Source organism: Lepidothrix coronata, unplaced genomic scaffold (genome assembly GCF_001604755.1).
Source record: "Lepidothrix coronata isolate B3197 unplaced genomic scaffold, Lepidothrix_coronata-1.0 Scaffold220, whole genome shotgun sequence".
Classification (NCBI taxonomy): domain Eukaryota; kingdom Metazoa; phylum Chordata; class Aves; order Passeriformes; family Pipridae; genus Lepidothrix; species Lepidothrix coronata.
Window position 1 is genome coordinate 1,087,315 of NW_016690400.1, and position 23,553 is coordinate 1,110,867.

Genomic DNA, 23,553 nt, shown 5'->3' on the forward strand with positions numbered 1-23,553 from the left:
GCTTAGGAGCTGCCACCGTCATTTTCTCCTTTCTTTCAGCAATATTTTTCCCTCCCCCTACTCTCTGCTGTGCCAATAAGCTATCTCTGTGGTCAGCAGGTTGAAGGAGGTGATTCTTCCCCTCTACCGTGCTCTTGTGAGACCCCACCTGGGGTACTGCAAACAGTTCTGGTGTCCCCAACATAGGAAGGACATGGAACTGTTGGAGCAAGTCCAGAGGAGGGCCATGAAGTTGATAACAGGACTGGAGCACCTCCGGTATGAAGCCAGGCTGAGGAAGCTCGGGCTGTTCATCAGGAACAGTACTGACAGGACAAGGAGCAATGGGTACAAAGTGAAAAAGGGAAATTCAGGTTAGGTATTTTCTTTACTGTGAGGGCAGTGAGACACTGGAACAGACTGAAGAGTCTCTCTCACTTGAGACATCCAAGAACCATCCGTTCGCAACCCCTTGCCACGTGCTCTGGGACGACCCTCCTCGAGCAGGGAGGTTGGACCACACGACCCAGAGCGGCCCTTTCCAACCTGACCCACTCTGTGACTCCGTGCTTTAAGCTTCCCAATGCCGGGGAGAAAACACAAAAAAAAAGAAAAAAACACCGCAGAGGGAAGAACCGGTGCTTTCACTGACGTGTTCCGCAGGCTCGCACTCCTCTCCGGGGCGCGGGCGGGGCCGCAGCAGCTCCCTGCGGAGCGCGGCTCACCGGGCAGGGCGGGCCCGCACGGGCCGGGCCGCGGCCGGGGAGGCACAGACCCCGCCCGCCGCCGCCGCTCTGGGCGCTGATTGGCTCGCGTTCCGCCAGCCCCGCCGCCATCGCTCGCTGATTGGCCACGGCGGGCAGCGCTGGCCGCTCATTGGCGCAGCCGCTCCTCCGCCCGCGCGCTGCCCGGCGTAGGCGCGGTGCGGAGCCGCAGCGCGCGCCCGCCCCCATGGCCGACATGGAGCTCTTCGGTGCCCAGCAGCCGCAGCAGCCGCCGGCCGGCAACGGGGCGCCCGACGGCGCCGAGGAGGATCCTGCCGCCGCTTTCCTCGCGCAGCAGGAGACCGAGATGGCGGGCATCGAGAACGACGAGGGCTACGGCATCCTGGAGAACGGCGAGGTGCCCGAAGCGCTGCAGGGTTCCGAGGGCCTCGGCGACGGTACGCCCTGAGGGGGCGGCGCGGGGGACGGGGGCGAGGGGTCCCGGCTCCCCTTCTGCCTCGGGGGCGCCGTGTCCGGGCGGGGGCGGTGCCGCGGGACCCTCGCCCCGGCTCCTGCCCCGAGCGGGTCTCGGCTGCCCAAAGGTGGCCCCGGGAGGGTCCGGGCCGTCCCGAGTGTGCTGTGCCACAAGGTGAGCGGCCTCCCTGCTCCCTCGGGTGCAGTTTGTGTCTCTTGGAAATGCCCGAGGCGTATCCCGATGAGAACGGCGCTGATCTCTAATCCAGGAGCCTGCCTGAAAGGAAGGGCCGCTGAAAGCAGGATAAATCTGCCCCTTGGGTTTCTTGTCTTCAGCGGGATTTATCTTAGTCTTAAAGTATGAGAGCAATTAAGCTAATGTTTAATTTTAGTAAACCTTTAGTCTTTGTTCCTTGGTAACCTTTGTACTGAATGTGACAAACCTGACACTGCAGAACCCTCGTTCAGAGGAGGGAACTACAAATCAGCGTGTTTCCAGTTAGTCTAATGGTAGCCAGAGCAGCCCTGAATAAACACTTATCATTATGAAAGGTTTTAACTGAAATCTGACTGGAAAGGAGTTGATGTTCCAGCACTCTCGGAAGACCTTGCTTCTGCTTATCACTAGGTCCACAGGAACATATTTGTTCTCATATGACGTTCCTTTCTCGCGGCAGGAGGATGCCACTCTGATTCTTCAAAATAAGTTGAATAACTTTGCTCTCTAGTTCCCTGTCAGAACATCTTTAGAACGAAGTCTTCATTTTGCAGCCTGATTTCTGAAATTAACAGTGTATCTTACGTTTGAGGATGCAGGTTTATAGTGTCTCTTGGAATAAAGCTTAACTAGATAAACTGAGTAATGGAGACCTGCTGCTTCCAGTGCTTATTTAGTGGTAGCACTGCCCTTAAGACCAGCTCATTCCTGAAGTCCAAAACATATGGCTTACATACTTCCTGTGAAAAAGGGTGTTTACCGGGTAGTAACTTGCTCCAGCACTAGAACATGAGGATAATTGTTATCAGACCACCATCCTGTTTTGGTATCAAACATAATTTGACTTCCGTTATTCTATGTGTAGAGCAGAAACAGACACAGTGGACACTTTGCTTCTTACTTTCAAAAGCCTTGGACAGATATTATGCCTAACAGTGGCTTTATGTTCCAAACAGTCTATGGAACATTAAAGTAGCTGTTGGGGAACCAGTTTCTTTGAAGAAGGTTCTGTCATTGGTCTTTCTCACAAAGCGCTAGAACCAGCAAAAGGCATTCCTGCTCTACATGCATTCAGCGTGACTGTTGCAGAGTATTTCCTTGTGAAAAAGTCAATCTGTTAAATGCTTCTAGATTGAATTGATATCTAAAAGTAGTTCTTAAGCTGCTTTTCAAGAGATTTTTTTTTGTCAAGTCATGTCAATTGATTTGTCATGAAATGCAGAAGTGTTATTGGAGAGCTTTCTCTAGGAAGAGGTTCATAAAATAATAAATATGATAATATGATCTCAGGATCTGGGAAGTCTATGTGTGAGCTTTATGTCATCTTTCCTTGTATGCACTACGGTTGCATTTGAGCTTTGGCCTGTTAAATAGGCATGGGAGACGTGCTTGTGGACTTTTGATGGTCCTGTTTTTTAACAGAACATTGATTTGTTGACTGTCAGAGCCTGTACTCTCTCCCTCCATGTTAAAAGGCACAGCAGACTGCAGCCATGCAAAATGTACTGGTTCAGTCATGGTGTCAAATGATCTGATGACTTCTGTTGCATTTGTGTTAGAGATTTCCTATCATCTGATCAGTACCTTAATAAATATCAGGCAGTTGTAGTCTCTAGTGCATATTAGCTTATTAAGCTGTTTTGTAATTAAATAGGTGAATGCAAATTTCTTCTTGAAACAATACTAATTCTTATGTCAATGCTTAAGGGTCGTGATCAGGGATTTGTGGATTTACTTTTTTTAACCGTAACCTTTTTTGAACTCCTTGGTCACAGGTCGGTTGGATAAGTTTTCTTTCTAAATACTGGGCCAAAAGTAATAAATAACTTGGGCAGCTCTCGACTGAAGTTTGAAGATCTTAACTTCAAAATATTGTGACAAGCAATCACCAGCTTCTTGACATACGCTTTTAAGAATCATAATGTCTCATCAACAAACAGGTTTTAATTTGAAGTCTCTTAATAAATGATTAGATAAATACATGGACAGGAGCTTCGTGGACTGTTAATGTCAATATTGGGAATTCTGTTAATTGTTGTAATGGTGGATACTGGGTGAGTGTGGGGGGAATGGCAGAGGGTCGCCAGGCTCATGTGTCTCACACAGCATCACTTCATGTTGCCATGGTCAGGGTTGGAATAGTGGCCTGATCCAGTAGGCCTTTCATTATGTAGAGAGCTGTCCTGTTCAAGCTTCCTGGACATGTGAAAAACTAATTTCCCGAGAAAGATGAAGCATAACCACTGCTTCAGAAAGCAGGAAGTGCTGTATGAACCAAATAATACAGTGCTGTTGCCTAGTTATTAGTAACTTGATGTCTCATGAGATTTCAGTGGTAAATCAATCTTTACATATATTTACAGTCAAATTCTTAATTTCTCTCCAGTCTGACAATACTAGGTCTTCAGGTTATATCAGTTCACTTGCTATGTTGCCTGAGCAGGAGAGAGTGAGTTCAAGTGGAAATGTGCGGCTTCTAGGTCTTGTATGTCGATATAAAAACCTTGTGACAGTTTATTGAGTAGCTTCCTATGGAAAATTTCATTCAAAGACAAGCAGTTATATATGTCAACAATTATGCAAACACACACGAGTTATATGTAGGCTGAGTAGTCATTGCCTTCACATTTTTAAACTCTGTTAGTTTTATATGAACTTGACTGAATGACATTTCTCCATCTACCAAAGACATTCATGAAGCTCTAGCAATTAAGAAACTTAATTGTGTTTTGTGTCTGTCAAGAAACTGCATATAATAGCATTTCGGGAAGTGAATATCAATTTAATTGAAAATTATTTGGGAAAGAATTTATTCCTCCTGTCTCTGTAATTAGCACCACAGACAAAATGAGTTACTTCTCTGTGACTACTGATATTTTTTCTTAATCTTTTGAACAGCCGTTGTTCTAGGTTTTGCTGTGCAATCAGCGTCTGATACTTCAGAGCACCATAAGGCAGCACCAAGAAACGTGTAATGAAGGAATGGTATCTGTTTAAGTTGTATTAGTGACGCTGCGTTATTTATTATGAAACTCAGGGCAGAAAAACCCAACTTTTGGTTTGCAAGAGAATACTACATCTACTGGGAGATTACAGAAGCTGTTATGGCACAGTGTTAATGCAGGTGTGGTTTAGTGCTTGTTTATTGATTATCGTGAAAATGAGGGAACTCTAATGGGTTTTGATGTGACAGCAGGTCAGAACTAAAACACAGGAAAGAAGCACTCTTCCTAAGTTGCTTAGCTTTATTTTGCACATAAACACGCGAGTGAGTTATGTATAGAAAAACTATTTCTTCCCCAGGTTCTTGCATAACAATCTAAACAAAAACTTTGTAGAAAAGTCTACTTTCTTATTGTCTTACAGTTGAGGGGTAGGTAAAGGGGAAGCATGACTGTGCCCAGAAGAAAAAGGATGGGAAAGTAGACCTTGAGTGGTGATGTTACTTAACCTTATGTCAGAATATATTACACTTGGTTATGTTCTTCTGTTGCTTTAACTACAGCTACTAGTTCACTGAAAGTAGCAATGAAGAAGTAGAATACTTACTGCTTAAAAGAGATGCTGAAGATTACTCATTAAAAGTACTTTTATTTTAAAAGAGCACAAGAAAAGTGTTTCAGTTGTCTGCAAATCCCTGCCTCTGACTCTTCTGATAACAGTCCTCTTGTGCATTGAGAGTGAGACTTCAGAGAGGCAGGTGAACAAGGCTAAGCAAACTTCCTTTTAGCCTAGTGGTACTGAATGGTATTAATGCATGTGGTAGCCTTCACAGTAGTTGATCCTCATTATGATAAGCCTCTGAGGCCATAAATTGACTTCTAAGACTGAAGTGACAAAATGGTTGTTGTATTTATCTTCAAACTACCCGGCCCTTTCTTTTGTAAACTGTAGTAAATGTGGAAGGCCCTGGTGCTAGCTTTGTGTTTCTGGCAAGCTTGGGGGCTGCATCTGTCCTGTGAATCAAGGTAGCTGGTATGACTTATCCTTTCCAAACCCTTCCAGACTCTAAAAAATGTCTGGGTTGCTGTGTGAAAGTTCACTATTACCCTACTGTCAGCACGTGTTACAGAATTGTGGGTGTTTGGACATGTTCATTGGGACAGTGTCCTTAGAAATAAAGCTTTATCTTAAGTTCAGAAGCAAGCAACAAGGAATATTGATCATTACTTAGAAAGGGATAGTTCTAAATGTGGAATGTTAACTTCAGGAGCTTCAAGGTGCAATACTGTGATAGAATTGAATGAACTCTGAAGCCAGTAGAGGGGTCTCGTTGTTCAGGGCCGATGAAAATGTTATGATGGCAGTACCAGTATTCAGAGTTTTTGTGCAGGAAGTCAGTTATGAAATTGCACAAAAATATCTGATACACAACTGGCATTAGTTATTCATATGAAGGCTGGCAAACAGATAGCTTTTCTAGACTTCATACTTAATTATACAAGCACTGAGACTGGAGAGCTGAATTGAAGGGATGTTTGACTATTGATCTCGTCCAAATTACATACTTGTATTGCCATATGACAGCATGCTGGTACAGTTCCATTTCCTCTTCTGCTTGCAGTATGCTCAGTCAGCATGCTGACTCTGCATATTACTCACAAGTTCTAGGGAGCTCAAAACAGATGGGAAGTTTGTTCTGATACTTTTGGTGCCTCTGACCTGGTTGCCCTCTGGAGACAGCTCAGTGCTAGTTAGTGGCTGTTTCTGTGCAGAAGAAAAATGGCCTTAAGACAAACCGTCTGTTTCATCTGAGCTGCAGCCCTTGGCAATGATGTTGTTCCTTTTACCTCAGTCTACCAGCCTGAGTAGTGAAGACCGTAATGAGTGTCTGTTGGTGTGGCAAGAAAACTTCATTGTATTACCACTGTTCCTGGAAGCATCTTCATAACTTAAAAGCCCTCTTGCCTAGCTGGTGATTTTTGTCTTCAAAAAGGCTCCTGTACCTTGCAGAGGAGTAGCAATCAGACAAAGTAGTGACCATCTTTGAGATATAGGAGGCTAGTTATAAAATACTAGGTTCTCTGAAAATAACTGAAAAACTAATTTTTGTTAACTTGAGTCTTTTTCTACGGAAGTTAGTAACTATGTATCTTCCAACTTAACTGCCATTCTTGAACTGATGAGTTTACAGTCCTCTACCTAGCACAGTTAATGATTGCTGTTCATGGCTCAGGGATAAAGACTTAAAATACTTGCCTACTTCCCTGGTAAGGGAGTATGAAGAGCTTCTTGTGTGCCATTAACACTGGTAGCATGAAACTGGTACACCCCTAGCCATAAAGAAATAAAAGATACAGCAGCATAATGCTCTTAGTTTTATGTGGGTCAGCTATCTGTTTTTAAGAAGATGGTGCAAAATAACTTAATATTTCTGCTTACTGTAGTGTGGGCTTGGTACAGTCACTTCTTTCACTGAAGGGTGTATTAAGATGGTGGGAACACTTCTGTGTGATAAGCTTATCCATGGTGGCATTATGGGTGAGAGATACTTGGTGTATCATGTAGGCAGATGTTATGTGATGCTGCTCCAGAGAGATGCCCTCCTGAGATTTAGCAGTTCTTGAAAATCTTGGTGTATTTTGCATAGTCCAGAGATTTAAATAGTTTCACAAACTTAGAAGTTTATCTCACAACTGACATGTGTTCCCTATGTCTATGTTTTAATAAGGTGAAATTTTAAGGTTCTGTAGCTTATCAGTTCCTGAGGCTCAACTGCCAGTGTCACTTCAGGGATAATAATGCTGCAGCTGAAGTAGGAAGCTACCAAGCACGTCATCACAGATGGTAGCAGAGAGGTGACTGCTAGGAATGTTAGCTATATCTTTTGAGCTGATTAGGACGTAACCAGACTAGGATAAGAATTACTGAGTGTTGGCTGCCAGATTATCAGTCTTCCAAGTAGACGCTGAAACAGTGACAGTCATCCATTTTAACTTTGGAACAGTTGTACAGCAGTCAGCTTCTAAGACTGGGAGGAGAAAGTGGGAGTATCTTTGGAACACTGAAGCAGCTTCTCAGCAGTATCAGCTCTACTGTTTATACAGTTTGAAGCAGGAACTTACAGTGAAGAAATGCCCTCATATTACTGGTTCTGCAAAATAATGGCCCACCTGTTTTTTCATACCTGTCCAGAAAAGTGCAGGGAAAAAGAAGTGTCCTGTAGGGTATCAAGGAACACTCATTTTCACAACTCTCACATTAGATACTCTAGTAAAGCTTTTCATACAAGTTACTGAAATCAGTAAATCTGGCTGTTCTGTCTTTTCTCAAATGACTAAACGAGTCACCTCTTTGCAGATGCTGTTGATGGAGTGGTTAACGGGGATGTCTCTCAGGTAAGATAGAAGTATTCTGTACTGAGAATGTACTGTTCTACTCTGAGAACTTTACCTTAATATAGACTATTTTAACTTAATATAGACTTTAACTTAATATAGACTTCCCGTTTATTATCTCTAATGTGCTTTTGTCTCATCTCTGAAAAGGAACTTCTAGTAGCTCATCTCATAAAGTTGTCAGTGCTCTTTATATGCCCCTCTTCTGAACTTGGACTGCTGCTTTAAGTTGCCTCTATTTTGAATTGTGGCTTAGTAGTACACAAGCACTGTAAAGCAGGCTGACAGGCTCTGTGATATGGCTTCACATTGATAAGCTAAAAGCATGCTCTGATTACCTAGTTTAAGGCAGAGTTTTCAGATTTGCTTGCTCTTTAAAGATAATTCATGCATCCTGGTTGCCTTATTGAGATTGGTCTTACAAGGAGCTGACTGAAAACGTTACTTATTTCTTAGTGACATAGAGTTGCATGAAATTAAGCTGGTGGCTAAGTAGCTCAATCAGAATATGAAAGCATGTTGGACAGCCATGGTAATGACAATAGGAGGAGATACCTGCTTTATTAGTGTCAGGGAGGAATGAGGCATGCTAAGGCAATCACTGTATTGTAACTGAATTTCACACCAGTTTGTCCAAGGCATTGTCATTGCCTGGTGTCACAGTTGGCTGGTTAGCCCTGATTAAATGAATGCTTGGGGAGGAAGCAACATATGAGCTACTTACTTCTCCTTAGAGTTCTAAGTGAATGTGGAGCTCTGTGGAGACACAAACCACTTTCACTGCTGCTAATATTTCTATATCCTCAGCATTGCTGTGAGATTGATGGGAAAATTGTATTTTATTGGCCCTTTGTACTTCCTTATGCAACAGAGGGTAGATGAAATACCCTGATTTTGTGTTTGAAATTCTAAGAGACCAGTTGCTTTGGTTGATAGAGCTTCCTCTTTATGAGGAAAAATGGACTGAATGGTCTATACATAACTTTTGTTTTAGCTATTAGTTGGCTTTGCAGCTGGCCAGTATATTTTGCTTCGGATGGAATATGAAGCCTGGTGGTGTTGCACCAGGCTAGCTCCTTCTCTTTGCATTATTCCTTCATTGAGGACTACAGGGGGTCCAAAGAGGGGCAAGGCACAGCCAAATAAATCTGTTGTTAACTGCAGTCAATCTGGTACTCTGAGGAGAGATCTTTCTTAGCTCTGTTAAGGGTAGGATGAAGCAATAGAAATTGTTAAACTTGTAGTATCCTCTATAGCAAATAGCACAATATTGATTAGCTTTGTGAATTCAGTGTATTAATGATAGCACTATTCATTGCAAGTGTTTGAGCTGTTATATAGTAAAAAGTATGCTAGTACTCACCCTGTTTTGATGCTTAAATAATGAAATGCCTCTAGTGTTATAAGCTGCACACAGCAATCCAAATTTTGTGATGTGTCTGTTAGGTTTACAAATGTCTCTGATGCAGGCAAGTAAGTTGCAGAGAATGTTTTAAACTCCTATGCACAAAATAATAAAAAAATTACTTTCACAGTAAAAATTTAAGGTGAAATGAACTTGGATAATATCTAGGCTTACAACTGTATAGTAAGGCACTAGGCATTGTCTTCTGTGTTCTTCAGGCCTAGTGCTCTGCCACTAAGTACATGTGGTGCTTGTCTTGCCAGTCATCCTGAATTTTTGTTTGATTTCTAGAGAGAGTCCTGTATTAATTTCCTTCAGTCCTGATGTAATTTGTGGCAAGACGTTTTTCCTATTAATGGTGGAAACGTGTTATAACATCAGATGAATGGGCTCAGTTCAAACAGAGACTAATTTTGCGTAGCTTCTAGGCAGTTATCTGAAATATTCAGTTGTCATGTATAAATGACTGTACTGTTCCTTTTCTCTGAGGAGACTAATGGTCCTACAAACTGCTATGCTGCCATATCCCAAGCAGATCGACTGCAGTCAGAACCAGAAAGTATTCGTAAGTGGAGAGAGGAGCAAAAGGAACGCCTGGAGCAACTTGGTAAGGAAGGTATTTGTGAGTAACTTAGTGTCAGCTGCTCTCAGGCCGAGAGAGTTGGGGTTGTTCACCTTGGAGAAGAGAAGGCTCTGGGGAGAACTTAAAGCAGCCTTCCAGTACCTAAAGTGGACTGACAGGAGAGTGGCAGAGGGACTTTTTACCATTTTATAATGGCTTTAAACTGAAAGAGGATAGGTTTGGATTAGCTATTAGGAAGAAATCCTTTACTGTGAGAGTGGTGAGGCACTGGCACAGGTTGCCCAGAGAAGCTGTCGATACCCCATCCCACGTTGAAAGGGACTTCGAGCAGTCTGGTCTAGTGGAAGGTGTCCCTGCCCATGGCAGGGGACTTAGAACTAGATGATCTTTAAGGCCTCTTCCAACCCAAGCCATTCTGTGATTCTTAAGCAGTGGATTTCTCAGCCGTGGCTCTGCCTCTTCCAAGTCTTAACATGCTTCTTGAGTTTGAGCAGCAAGTGTGGATGAGTGTTCCAGCAAGCAGACTTAATACTGGTGTGGAAGTCAGCAAGCAAGTGGCTCTCTGAACCTGTACTTACAGATAAGCTGACAGAAAATGAACAGCTTTTGTAAGTAAAACAAGATAGTAATAAAAATAAATAAATACTGCAGTCCTCAGTACTTTTTTCTGAAGTATAAAGATTGCTTATTTTGTAATTACTGAGGCCATCTGTTGCCACATGGATCTTAATCTAATAGCTAAATTAACACAGTAGTGGATTATTAACTAAACTAAATGCAGTGGTACCTACCCATCCACAGCATCTAAGAGCCTATAAATTTATATGCTTTTCACTTGCATTGTGGAAGAGCCTTTGCTTGAAATTGTTAGGATAGAAACTTCTGTAAAATGTGGTTCTGGACAGAGCTGACCCTGTAGATTCTCTTTTGGGCTAGTTACAGCAGATGAGCTTGTCTTGAACTGTAGGTTGTTGTAAAAGTATGCTGAGTGCCAGATTCCCTCACTTTGTCTAAAGTGACAAAGTTCAATGAGATTTGTTCTCGTACTGGCATAGCAAGGTTTGAGCAGTTTGCAGACCAACAGACTTACTGAATCTGAACTAGTCTACAAATACAACACTATCCTGAAGTGGACTGTCCCAGTTATGCAGCACGGGAATTCTGTTTAGCTAATCCTTTGAATGTTCATAGTATTTAGAATTCTCATAGCATAAATCAGGAAATCTCCTTACCTTTATCTGAGTAGATGAAGCAACTGTCTGGAGTGCATCCTGAGCCATCATTAACATAATGAAATGTTAATAATTTATGTCTGGAACAAACACGACTGACAAATCAATTCTTAAATCTTCAGATGCAAACTCACGAAAGCAGGAAGCAGAATGGAAAGAGAAAGCAATAAAGGAGTTGGAAGAGTGGTATGCAAGGCAAGATGAAAAGCTTGAGAAAACAAAAGCCAGTAACAGGTAAAGTTTGTCCAGCCATTGGAAGAGTTACAGTACTGGAGATGAAAATAGCTGGGGAGGGAGGTTAGAATACTTCTGGTATGTCCTAAGGCACTAGTCCTTTGGATCATTAAAATAAACACTCCTACTAACTATCTTTTTAAGTTTTTTTAAGGAATCTAGATTAAATGTCCAAGAATAGCAAGAGGAGGCATTAAGAATGATCCAGAATCACTGAAGATTCCTTAAGACACAAAGTTTGAACATGGCCAGAAAATGTTTTACTCTATCCACTTGTTGGCATGCTCCTAGCTGCACAGGACTTCAGTGATTTCAGCATTTACCTACCCCAAGACCAGCATTCTTATTGCCATCTGTAGAACACGTAGAAATGGAGTTCTAGTTAGACATTGCTACAAATTATTTATAGGTTAAAACCTTTTGCCGCTCCTTTTGGAAGTGTTTCAGAAATACTGTGAGTCAGTTCTACTAATGAAAAACTAAATGCTGACTGTTTCTGCGGTGGTTTGAATTGTCTAATTATGGGCCCTGTGGCAGAAACTAATGACTTGGCTGCTGGTCCAGTAAGCTCTTACACTTTCTGAGGTTCCCTGTGGAATTTTGACTTCAAGCCTACATAAAGGTAAATGTGATAGTACCGATGTAACACCACTTAGATTTCTACTTCATTCTGTCCAGGTGGTCATCAGTACTGCTTTATACTTTGGGAACTCACAGACTTCAAGATGAACTGCTGTTTTGTTTGGTTGGTTTGAGGTTTTTTTGAAACACCATTTTTCTTTGAAAATAGCCATCAGGGTTGTCTTTAGTAAGTGGAGTCCTAGGTAGACTACTCGTCTTTCTAAAGGAGGAAAGGAGGCTTACACTGCCTACAGAATTATGGCTTTGCCACTTCCATTCACTGAGGAATCCACTATCTTTTTGTTGGGCCAAGAAAGGGAAACAGGATTGGTACTTTTCTAGTTGGTGGCCAGAGCTCATGATACCCCCACAGCTTTATTATGGCCAGTGTTTGAGTGCAGGATATGGATTCTGGAGCAGGGCCCATTAAACAAGTGTTGTGCAGGAGTGTTTGGCGTTCTCATGAGCCTGGTGAGATCTCTTGCCTGATGGTAGTTTCTGTTCACTGGAAGTAGTCTAATGCTAACATTGGAGCTCTAGTCCTCAACTAGCTGGTCCACACTTCTAGGATGTAGCAGAACTTTTGTGTTGCCCCTCTGATCAATGGCTTAATTAATATATTCCATGTGGTAACTGCTTTCCTGTTACAGTAAGTCTAGGTGATGCAAGGTTAATGTCCTTGTTAAAACTGCCTTCAGCTGTGTTCTGTACTTCTCATCCTTATTTCTTTTCTCCTGCCTGCTTGCCTGCCTGTTGGACTACTTGCTACCTAGGGTGGCAGATGAAGCTTTCTACAAACAACCCTTCGCTGACGTGATTGGTTATGTGTATGTTGCTTAACTACTAATTCTGTTTCCTAGTCAACGAGATACTAAGGAGGATCAGAAGTAGTGCTGAGTGTCTTAAGGTGAATTCTGAATATTTCAGGGCAGTACAAGCTCATTTAAGTAAATAGCCTTTACTTTTTGGACCGACTCTGATCTGCAGTATTAAGTGCAGTTTTCTTGTATGCGCTGCACAAAGTAGCACTTTCAGATTAAGTCTTGTAGTATACATACCACTGGAATTTTGGTAATGACATAGGGGTTTACAGTTGGTTCCAGGCCAGTGAACACTGCTTAGCAAGGTGCTTTGCTGGGTATGTGGGTTAGGGACTACAGTTTCACATGGATGTTGTATTTAGTCCTTCCACAGAAAAGCAGTGTTTAAGTCTGTAATAGGCATTTGCCTACATAATCAGAAAAATACTCAAGCAGTGCTTGCACATAAAGCTCTGTAAGCCAAGGAAAGTAGAAAGGAATCACCTGACGTAAATCAGGATAGAAGAGGTGTGTGCATGTAGAAATAGGGGGGGACTGTTAAGAGAACAGATGAAAAGTACAAGAAGGTGGTATTGGAAAATCAGCAAAAGCTGCTCGGAAGACGTTTAGGAGCAGCTCTGTGTAGATGTTTTGCCAGCCTAATGGGTCAATAAGAACACAGCCATGACTTTCAAGCCCCAGTGAGTATGCTTGTTTCCAAGGGGTAGAAGGAATGCAGTGGTCATTGGCTTGTTTATGTATTTTAATTTCTTCCTTTAATTTGTAGACTTGAATTAAAAGATGGACGTCACAGATTGTAAGGTGACACCTTTAGAAGGTGTACTGGTGAGCCATGTTGTGGCTTTGACTGGATTAATATTGAAGGTTCAGTGTGGAATTCATTAGCTAACTGTAGGTGGATGTAAACCAAGACTTGTGAAATGATGGACTTACAGGTGGTGTTTAACTTTTCTGAAGTCTCCTGGAGTTGATTTTGTTAGGTTTTTTTTTTTCAGTAAAACCTTTATTTTCATATGTCCAATGCAAATGTGCAGTGTAATGCTGCATAATAAAACTGGCTGCCTGTTTCCTGAATGTAGGCTAAGCTACTAGTGCATGTTCAGCCAGCTAATCATCTGCATTAAACTCATTCTCATTTTCTATATCTGACTTAAACTTTCTCTCCTTGTTTCTTTTCTTCTCTTCACCTTTAAGCACAAACATAAATCATCCTTGCTACAGCCTAGAACAGTTAAGTAAAAAAATCTTCACTGCCCCTTAAAAGTGTCATGTCACATAAAGTAGCAGTGTTGTAGTGATCCTTGTCTTCAGTGGTGTCTGTAACCTTATCATCCCTGTGAATAGTGCTGAACCCTCATGGGAAAGTCATTTTCACTGCTTTCTCTGTACTGCTTGTTGGAGTAGATGGATTTGGTTTGATCTCTTGATGCTTATTGCTCTTGCACTCAGGCAGCTACCAGGGCCCCACAGTTCACGTAAACTAGATGCTGGAGTGTTATCCCTGTGTTGAAGCAATGCTATTGGCAGCATAGAAATGCTAAAATAATACAGCTGGAAGCCACTGGCACTAACCTGTATGTAATATACAAAGCCTCCTTAGAGTCTCCGTAGGGTGAGAGCAGTGGAAATGTATTTATTCTGTGAGCTGACCTCAAACGAGTCATCTCCTCTGCCAAAATACACCGTAGTCTATAGCACTCACAAGCATGGGATTCATAACAAATTTCTTATGATTCATGCTGCTTCACTGCAGCATTGGGAATCATCAGCAGATAGTTTTATGATGGCCTGTAGGCCTTGGGGCTGATTTAAATCCTCAAATGGAATCTGTTTTAAGATATGCTCGCAGGCAGTTGTAAATTTCCAGTTGGCAAATGTCCAATATAAGCCATCAAGTGGCAGGGTCTTAACTAGTTAAGACCTGGGCATTTTACCATAAATAAAATGCCTACATAGAAGTACCTTACTTCCTGGCAGTTTGTGTGGCGACTCCTTAGGCAAAGACTCAATAACTGTTCTTAAAACCAAACACCTGTATTCCAACATTTTACACAGCAAACTTCAGCACTGCTTGTGCATAGCATACTATTGCAATCTACTTTCATCTCCAGGATTGGGGCAGTGGGATCTTAAGTGGCCATAATGTCCACAAACAGCTGTCAGGTCACATTCTTATGAAAGAAACTGCATCCTGTAAAAGGGAAGGAGAGTCTTATATGCTGGGCATTAACACAAAGTGCATTGCATTGCTTTTAGGGCAGCTGAAGAAGCCTTTGTGAATGATGCAGAAGACGTTTTTCCGGGCACTGAGTGGGAACGTGTGGCTCAGCTCTGTGACTTTAATCCCAAGTCTAGTAAGCAGGCAAAAGATGTGTCCCGCATGCGTTCAGTCCTCATCTCACTCAAGCAGGCTCCGCTGGTTCGCTGAAGCAAAGCTCAATGGAAACACTACAAATGCAATATCTTAACCTTACTCAGAGAAGCTATGTTTGCAGTAATTTGATTAATTGTTTCAATGTGTTTTTTTGGACAACATCATGATGTATCTAGATCTGATCATTGTTTGATTGCATGTTCTTCCCAATGTTTCCTTTCTGTGTCTGAAATGGGAGAACCTCCAAAACTGTAGTCTCTGTGCTGTTGTGCACTGAGGTGTCACTTCCCACATTATTGATATTAAAGATCTGTTAAACAGCAAAATGTGTTGTTGACTTTGGATGAATTAAGGTGGTGTCCTGCTCCCTTTTGACAGATGGTGTTTGAATTGGGTGTGAGCAAACATTTCTCATAATGGCTAGTGATTTCACCTTGTTGCTGACTAGTCCAGACAGCAGTGCTCCTGGTCTCTGCGAGGCTGTCCTGCTTGTTTCATTAAGCTTTCTTAAAGCTCTTGAGGGCTTTAGTTTAAAAACTGCTCCCCTATCCAATTTATCACACTAGATAAAAGCTCTAGGAAACTGCAGCAGCAGGCTTGTTAAGGAGCTTATCTCTGTTCCAGTGGAACTGAGGACACTGACTTCTGCAGGTAAGCAGTTCTGTGTAGTTTTCTGCTGTCACTCTGGCTGCCCATCTTAGGCTCAACATACAGTACAGGGCACTGAGTAGTTTAAAGCTTTTGATATTCTACTGCATATTCTGTTCTGCTAGGTATTCAGTGCAAAAGATCTGTTGTGCAGAGGCTGCTTGGGTGTTTTTGAACTGTGTCTTTGTCCTTACTAACTTTTGCAGAGACTTTCTCCCACCAGGGTGGTGAACTGGAGAGTTGGAGAGCAAGAGAAGGGAAGGCTTGCTCTTACTGCTGTTCGTCTGCGGGTTGGAGCTCTGTCTGCCAAGGTGGTTGAATCTGAAAAAAACCGTTCCAGAAAATCACTGCTCTGCTTCCTTGGGTCACCCTCCATTCACTGGGACTGTATTCCAGCCTTGCTCTGTAAAGGCTTACCTTAGTTGTCTCTCCTGTCAGAATAATTTGTTCAGTCTCATATATTATTCCACCATTTTTATCAAAGACACAGTATCTTAACTACTGTGTAGCGTAATTGCTTTAATCCCTTTTACGCACAAGCTGGAAGGTTGGTCCAGGCAGCTTGAAAAGGGTTGCAGATGCAGACTAAAATGTACTAACTGTCTTACTAGCAGCTGTCCCCCTTTGGTAGGTAAGATAGAGAATAAATGGTTTCCAGTTGGGCTTCAGAAGTTAAGCTGTACCTTACTGTTGTTTGTAGTGACTGGAGCTACTTTCATCTTTGCAAGTGTATTCACATGCCGCTGATGAGTGGTGATGAGAATGGTAGTCTGGAACTACCTGCTGTAATCTGCTGCTGACGACAGGTCTGGAAGCTTGATGATTCCATGGAATATATTAAAGCAGGAAGATATTTTCTGAACTGCGCACGGATATCACAGGTGAGTCTAATAGGACTGAAACACAGAGCAAGTCCACTGCTAGCCTTGACTAATGCTGGCACCTTGACTGAAAACTTCCTTTTTTCTGCTGACTCCAAGGCTCTAAAAACAATGGCCTTCAAAATGAATTGATAATCTAATAAAGAAAACTCCATTATGTGAAATTCAGAGTCTTAAAAGCGTTAATATGAATTTAGTAGGATTTGAAAAATGAATATATTAGAGAGGTTTCTGCACACTTAATTATGGAATTTATTGATCATCACATTGCCCTGTCTTACAGGACATTTTATCTGGCTATAGGCATGGCTTTGAGCTGCAATCCAAGAAAATAGGCAAAGACTCAAATCCAAGGCCAAAGCAATATTAGAGCAATATTACAGCAATATTAAAGGAGTATTTTATAAGCCGGGTTTCCAGAGGCTAAGAATATCTTTGCAGTTTTTTTATGTATTTCGTCTAGCTGGAACACTTAAAAGGCAGCTCTGTGGGTTTGGGTTATTTCCTCTAGCTCTTGTGCTGAGATTTTGTAGATTACCTTTTCTGCCTTAATTTTATATTCAAGTATGCTAGCTCACTGTCTCCTTTATCAGTGCTGTTACAGAATCACAGGCTGGCTGTGGTTGGAAGGGACCTCTGGAGATCATCTGGTTCAACCCCTCTGCTCAAGCAGAACCACCTAGAGCCTGTTGCCCAGGACCATGTCCAGACAGCTGCTGAAGATCTCCAAGAAGCAAAACTCCATCATTTCTCTGGGCAACCTGTGCTAGTGCTTGGTCACCCTTATAGCAAAAAAGTGTTTCCTGATGTTCAGGAGGAAATTGCATTTCAGTCTGTGCCTGTTGCCTCTCGTCCTGTCACTGGGCACCACTGAAAAGAGCCTGATTCTGTGCTCTTTGCACCCTCCCTTCAGATATTTATATACATTGGTAAGATCCCCCTGAGCCGTCTTGTTTCCAGGCTGGACAGTCCCACCTCTCTCAGCCTTTCCTCACAGGAGAAATGCTCTAGTTGCTTTTTGTTGAACTCTTCAGTGTGTGTCTCTCCTGGGGGAGCTCAGAACTACACTCGGCACTCCTGGGGTCTGGATATTTTCTGTGTCTGAGAGTTATTTTGGATACTTAGACCTTGTCACAGTGAGCAGAAGAATACTCAGGGTTTATTTGGGCAAATCAAAGCCCTTGTCTGTTTTTCTGAACATTGACTTGTTTTCTTCAGAGGTCAGCATCTGTCACTTTGTTTTGTGACTTCATGTGACAATTCTGTGCTAACTCTGGCCTAACTGAGCATACTCATCCCTCTTTTTACTGGCTTTAGTTTCCCACAGTTGCTGCTTATCTCCATAGAAAATTAAGTCAGGCTGTGAAAACTGGAAGAAAACCTGGACACTTCCAATCCTTCAAATCTGCAAAGATCTCAGGCAGCACTGAGAGAGAAGCTGCATACTCCTGCAACATCCTGGTATAGAACTTGCTTTGTTTAGCTTGTGATCAGGTGGCAGCCAGCAGCTAGGCAGTCTGAAATTACAATGAGCATTTGTGAAGAAGGGGGATGGAGAGGTCATGGGTTCATTAGAAAGCAGGGAGCCTGAAAACAACAGCGCTGTGCATTCATCCTCTGAGCCTGTGGAACGTGGGTAAGTTTTAAGTAGCCATAAAACAATGTGGTGTGGCTTGCCCGTTTCTTGATGCTGTGTTTGTTTCTGAGCAGCTCAGTGAGAGGGAAACATATAGATTACTGGCTTGTATTTCAGAATGGACGAGATGGGTGTCTGTTGTCTTTGCCAAAGAGGATTCCTTCAGTAGTAGCTGTCATGGGCAAGCTTGTTCCTCTGCTGAACAGTTCTAATACAAACACAATTATCTGGAATGGTCCAAGGGGTGTACAGTCCAGGGGTTTAACACTTGCTGCCTGTAACCTCTCCATGGCATTTGAAAGGGACACAGTGATCAGATTTCTCTGAATCAAGAGTATAAATTGTGTCTGCATCTTACTCTCTGTGATGGGTTTTGGTGATACAAAATTGCCATTGCCTCAGTTGATAATACTTACGAGTTTTTGACAATTTTGTTACAATTAAATGGAGGAAGGATAGTGCTTCAGGACCACCAGAAAACTGAGGCATTTGTTGATTCCGAGTGGCTGGATGACAGATCAAAGACTCAAAAATACTGAATAACTAAACTTGCTGGTCAGGAGACAAAAAAATTCAAGCCTTCATGCTGTATGGATTAGATATATGGTTTGCAAACCGTCAGCAATCATCTCTAAAAAGACAGCTGAACTGGCCTTCTCATGATTCTAAGTCCTGGCTGGATGGGTTTCTGTGGTTAGGCAGAGCTGTTGTGGACAAACCAGTTGTTTTCCACCAGCTGCAAGGACGAGGAGCAACGCGGGATAGGAACGAGGTCTTATACTGGCTACATGAATTACACGTTACAAACACTAAGAACTCCAGTTTTAATTCACTTTCCAACCTTTTGGCACTCTACTGCTGCTGCTTGCTTATGTAATGCTGATTATAAACATCCATGTTCATGAGGGATCTTCTACCCAAGCTGTTGATGTCATATGCAATTCTCTTTAGAGGGCTGGACAGTGGCATTCCTGCTTAGGCTTCAGCAGTTAAAATACCACATGAACTTACCAGAGACACAGCCTCTACTCAACAGGTTGTATAAGCAGATGCTGCCAGTGCAGATAATGAGAATGCACTGCTGCTTTACACTCTGAAACACTGACAATAGCTGGGGAAAGAGGGCTTTCACTCCCCCACTTTTTTTCCAGTATTGCATATAAAGTCTGGTTTGCCCTTGCTGGAGCTCATGATCTTCATGATATGGGCTGCTCTAAGGGAGCTGCTCTAGGGCCAGCATCAGGTAAGCACAGTACTGCAGATGTTCTGTGAACATCTGATGTTTGCTCCCTCTGGGATTGGATACAGCTGGGAGGTAGTGTCCATGAAAACTCTGGACCACATTAAAGTACCTGAAGAGCAAGGAAGGCTTCTGAACAGGGAAGGAAGGAGAAACAAAATCACTATTATGCTATTAAATATGATTTTTTATTCTTTCTGATTTTATAAACACACAAACTTCTTAGGGAGAAACTGCAAGGACTTCTGCACCTCGTGTACATATGCAGCAGGTTCTCAGCCAGTTGACAGAAAAAACATTTTCAAAAGCATTTTAAGAACCGTTTTTTTAACAGGAATAGATGTTAAAGGTGTTTAGAGTAAAACTTTTCCAATGAGTTTTATTCTCTTGTGTTTTTTCTGTGCCTGCACCCTCCCTTCAGCTGCTAGGGAAAAACATCTGGAGTTTGAGATATCAAAAATACAGAGCTTCAGAGGGTCTGGAAAGCAAAAGCCTGGTCCCACTTGTAGCAAGGCATTCCACCCAGGTATCCCTTGTGATGCTAGAGGATGGAAAGATCAAATGACAGGCCTCCTCCTTGTCAGAACCTCAGTGCTGTTACTCCTGATCTGAGCTACTCTCCCTGTAGAGAAATGCTGACAGACTTAATGGTATTGAAGTTAGGGAGAATCACTAAGTAAACCAAGACATGCAGGAAAAGGAACTAAAAATCCCTGGTGACATAAAGCCTACTAAAACGTTGAAAATAGTTAAGAACCAATATTTGCTCATTTTGAGAAAAACTATGGTATAGAGGCTGCACAATTGTTCCTAGACAGCAGGAAGGTGGTGGTGGTTCTGCAATCTGCTCTGAAGATGCGAGTTCTCAGTAAGCATTCCTTGTGGAAGGAAGGTTGAAGTGAAGACAATCCATACAGATAACATTCCAGAATTAACCAGTATACTAAGAGCTATTCAGTCCAAGATAATTGTATAGCAGCGGGTAATGGTTGCAGAAGGTTGTTTCATTTCGACTGGAGAAGAAGTTCAAGTGTGGAAATAGCCCCTTTTATTCCCATGTCATCATCACGGCTGGGCTTCGCGAATGAAGATTTGGGAAGGGCTCTACCCACGTCTGTTGCAAGTGTGTTGGTGGCTAAAAAGGCCAATACGAGACAGGCATGTCCGGTTGCAATAGGCATGACCAGTTGCATATTCCCATGTACTAACACATTATTGGACTTCTGAGAATATCAGTGGTTGAGTTAGGTGTCAAAACAGGCCATTAAATGCAGGACAGAGGGCAGTCTTATGACTGTTCCTCCACAGCTATCTTTCTGAGAGGCAGGTTGGTTTTTCAGTTCCTCCAGTATTTTGAAAGTGTGCTAAAAAACTATCTGGATCTATATATCACAAAGGACGAGTTAAAGAAATATAAAACACGGTTTACTTAGGCAAGTCTTCATTGGTATTTGACATACTTTCTTCCCAGGCCTGAGGGTGAGGATGAGGGTCAGATTTGACTTTTCATCCTAAAAGCTGACGGTGAATGCAGGACAAGAACAGTGTACCTGCAGCCACCAGAATGGGTGAAGGGATACACCCTGTCGCTCTGCAGTGGAAGAGTTTTCCTGAAAGGTAGTCTTTATCTTCAGATGTGCCAGGTGGCTGAATTTCAGCTAACTTGCTACCAAAGAATAAGCAGTCCCCCCTCTGTGCTAATTTGGCAGACAAAGTAGTAGATTAAGTCCCTTGAGAAATCCCCAAAGAATAAAATTCAAACAATTAACTGTTGGCCATAGCCAGAAGACAAAGATGCTAACTTAAGAGTTTGTTTGCACTGCTCTGCAGGCTGTATGCTAACTAGACCGTTGTCTTTTTCTTTCATATGCAAAGCTTCTAAAATGGGACTCTGCCCTTTAGAGATGACGTAAAAAAAACTTGGTTGCCTCTACCAAGTCTGTCATGAACCACAATTTCGAGGTGTAGCCTTTTTTTATTGTATAGGCTGCCTCTCTTGTTTCCACCCACTGAAATTACTACCTGCTATTGGTGATTACATCACATTCACTTTGTGGGTGGAAGCCTGAAAAGCTGGTAAACGTCTCATTTCACATAGGTGGGAAATGAGATATGGATCCCCAAGTGTTACCTATAATTTTACACACCATGCACGTAATCCCCACCATACATCAAGAGATGCTTACAAATAATTCAGCTACACTCAAAAGTAACGTATAGGCTTACCAACAGAAGTGCTTAAAAAAAACCAGAATTGCACATCACTTCCTATGAAGTCAGATGAAGTTTAGGAAAACTACAAAAAGATAATACTTCTATTAGGAAATGCTGAAGTGGTCACTAACTGCTCTGAACACTACTCTGATTCATTAGCTGTTCTCATCAAAGAAAAATCTGGGGCAAAGTATTCCCTCCACCCATTAGGAATCTGAACAGTTCATTTCTATGATTATTCCAGGTACCTAGTATATTCTACGTGTAGTATAATCCAGTACCAGGCTAGCAGCTCCAAGAAGAGCAGGATCTGCTAGATTTGAGACCACCACATCTACAGTTTTAACAGAGGACAAAGCCTGTCGATTTATCACGTCTTTGACAGCATTAACATAGTGGTTAGCCAGAACTCCAGAAAGGATCACAAGAGAGGGGTTCACGGTGTGTAGAACGTTCACAACTCCAAGGCCTAATGCAGTCCCAGCTGAAAAGATAAAGTAAAAAGAAATTAAGTATAATACTCAAAGCAGTTCTGGCATCTGTAGTTGAAATAGGTCTGTAAGCAGGAAATAACACTTGTCAGGAAGGTGTTCTGTTCCACAGGGCAGGGTTTTGGGTTTATATTATCAGACAATATCAGTTTGCCATTAATTAACTAAAAGGACAAAAAAAAAAAGGCCTTTTTTTTTTTGCACAATAATGTATTAATCAATTATATGGACGTGAAATACAAAATGATACATTAATCACACTTGTAAGCAAAGCAAAAACAGGAAAGCATTACTCTCTACCATCTTAACTGTTATCACTACATATGAGGCAGAGGAGTCTGTTTAAAGCTAGTAAAACAGTAAAATATCTTGTGTAAAGTAATACATAAATTGTCTCTGCTAGCTCAGACTAGCCATTCACTTTCCTACAATGAAGTGTCCCCAAATTTTCCAATATGAGAATGTTGACACTTTCCTTTTTTTTAAACTGATCTTTGCAGAAGCTTTTAATCTTGTTTATTGGAACAGATACCATCAATATACACTTCTGCTGACATTTCCCCCAACACTTATACTTGAAGTTTCATTACTGTTAGTAATTTTAATATAGGGTGTTCCTCAATGTGTAGAATGTGTTTGTAGTGTTGCAGTGCACTACTATTTCTGTATCCCCAAAAATATAATCATGGGAGTGTTCCACCCTTTAGGCTACGTTCTTACCTGTTCTGAGAATGCTCTCTGCTTTTGTATTCCCAAGCTTAGCTGCTTGAATAAGATGTGCAGCACTAACAATCTCCTCCTTCTTCATTGACATTCCTTCTACTAAAAGCAGATCATCTGAAAAGGAGGTGAGAAAGCCGAGAGCAAAACATGGTGATGTGGCAAGTCAAGAAAGAGACGGTGAAAAACCAGGCAATTAAAGTCTTTACAGCTCTTTTACTTGCATAATGAATCCTGAACAATCTGCATAACCCTGAGTTTAGCCAAAGTAATCATACCCATATTATTCAGGAAACTACTTGCAGAAGCAGGGAATCAAACTCAAACAGTTATAGTGTGGTAATTCACTAGTCTTGTCAGGCCCAAAAGTTAATAAAATATAAATGTTCTCAAACTTATTTAAGACTGAGAAGCTATTTCTGAAAGACAATCACTGTGAAACCAAACATCCACAGAATGTCTGTCAGTGTGCTGGTTTAAGAGTCAACCAGCAGGGGAAATGAACTCAACTCAAAGGAGAGACCACAAGTCAGAATAACAATTTATTAAAACATCACAGCAAGCACAATCACACAAACAAACAATTGGTCTTAACCCACCAAAACCAAATGTATAACCCAGTACCCTGGGGCATGAACAAGTGGTGTTCCCTGGGCCCCGCTTGAGTCCAAAGTAAAGGGAAAGGGGAAAAAAAAAAAAACCTACTGGTGGGAGAGCTGCTGCAGTCTGGTCAGAAGCAGT

The 23,553-nt window shown here is 42.1% G+C and overlaps 2 protein-coding genes across 12 annotated transcripts in view; one reads left to right on the forward strand and one right to left on the reverse strand.

Moving 5' to 3' along the window:
• Nucleotides 1–900: 900 nt before the first annotated feature.
• Nucleotides 901–15,308, forward strand: CLTA (clathrin light chain A). Of its 5 annotated transcripts, none has more exons than XM_017833761.1 (7): nucleotides 901–1,141; nucleotides 7,675–7,712; nucleotides 9,607–9,724; nucleotides 11,055–11,166; nucleotides 12,561–12,614; nucleotides 13,803–13,838; nucleotides 14,865–15,308. In XM_017833761.1, the coding sequence occupies exons 1-7, from the start codon at nucleotides 931–933 to the stop codon at nucleotides 15,034–15,036; spliced, it is 741 nt and encodes a 246-aa protein (XP_017689250.1). In that variant the 5' UTR covers nucleotides 901–930; the 3' UTR covers nucleotides 15,037–15,308. The 5 variants fall into 5 exon arrangements, with proteins under 5 accessions (XP_017689250.1, XP_017689252.1, XP_017689253.1 ...); XM_017833762.1 differs by having other exon boundaries at nucleotides 908–1,141; nucleotides 9,610–9,724; XM_017833763.1 differs by lacking the exon at nucleotides 13,803–13,838 and having other exon boundaries at nucleotides 902–1,141.
• Nucleotides 15,309–21,683: 6,375 nt separating this feature from the next.
• Nucleotides 21,684–23,553, reverse strand: part of GNE (glucosamine (UDP-N-acetyl)-2-epimerase/N-acetylmannosamine kinase) — a 35,982-nt gene continuing 34,112 nt past the window's right edge. For 6 of the 7 annotated variants that reach the window (XM_017833754.1, XM_017833760.1, XM_017833757.1 and 3 more), the window contains exons 11-12: nucleotides 22,813–22,929; nucleotides 21,850–22,085 (exon numbers count right to left, since the gene is read on the reverse strand). In XM_017833754.1, coding sequence (XP_017689243.1) covers nucleotides 21,850–22,085; nucleotides 22,813–22,929 — 353 coding nt within the window. Of the gene's footprint in view, nucleotides 22,086–22,812; nucleotides 22,930–23,553 lie in introns of all 7 variants that reach the window. The other variant, XM_017833753.1, reaches the window with a different exon arrangement.

Excerpts from the sequence above, each read along its gene's own strand:
- CLTA (XM_017833761.1), top strand. The coding sequence starts at position 931 with ATGGCCGACATGGAGCTCTTCGGTGCCCAGCAGCCGCAGCAGCCGCCG. Across the intron at positions 9,725-11,054 it reads GGAACGCCTGGAGCAACTTG|ATGCAAACTCACGAAAGCAG; the intron begins GTAAGGAAGGTA and ends TTAAATCTTCAG. Across the intron at positions 11,167-12,560 it reads AAAACAAAAGCCAGTAACAG|GGTGGCAGATGAAGCTTTCT; the intron begins GTAAAGTTTGTC and ends CTTGCTACCTAG.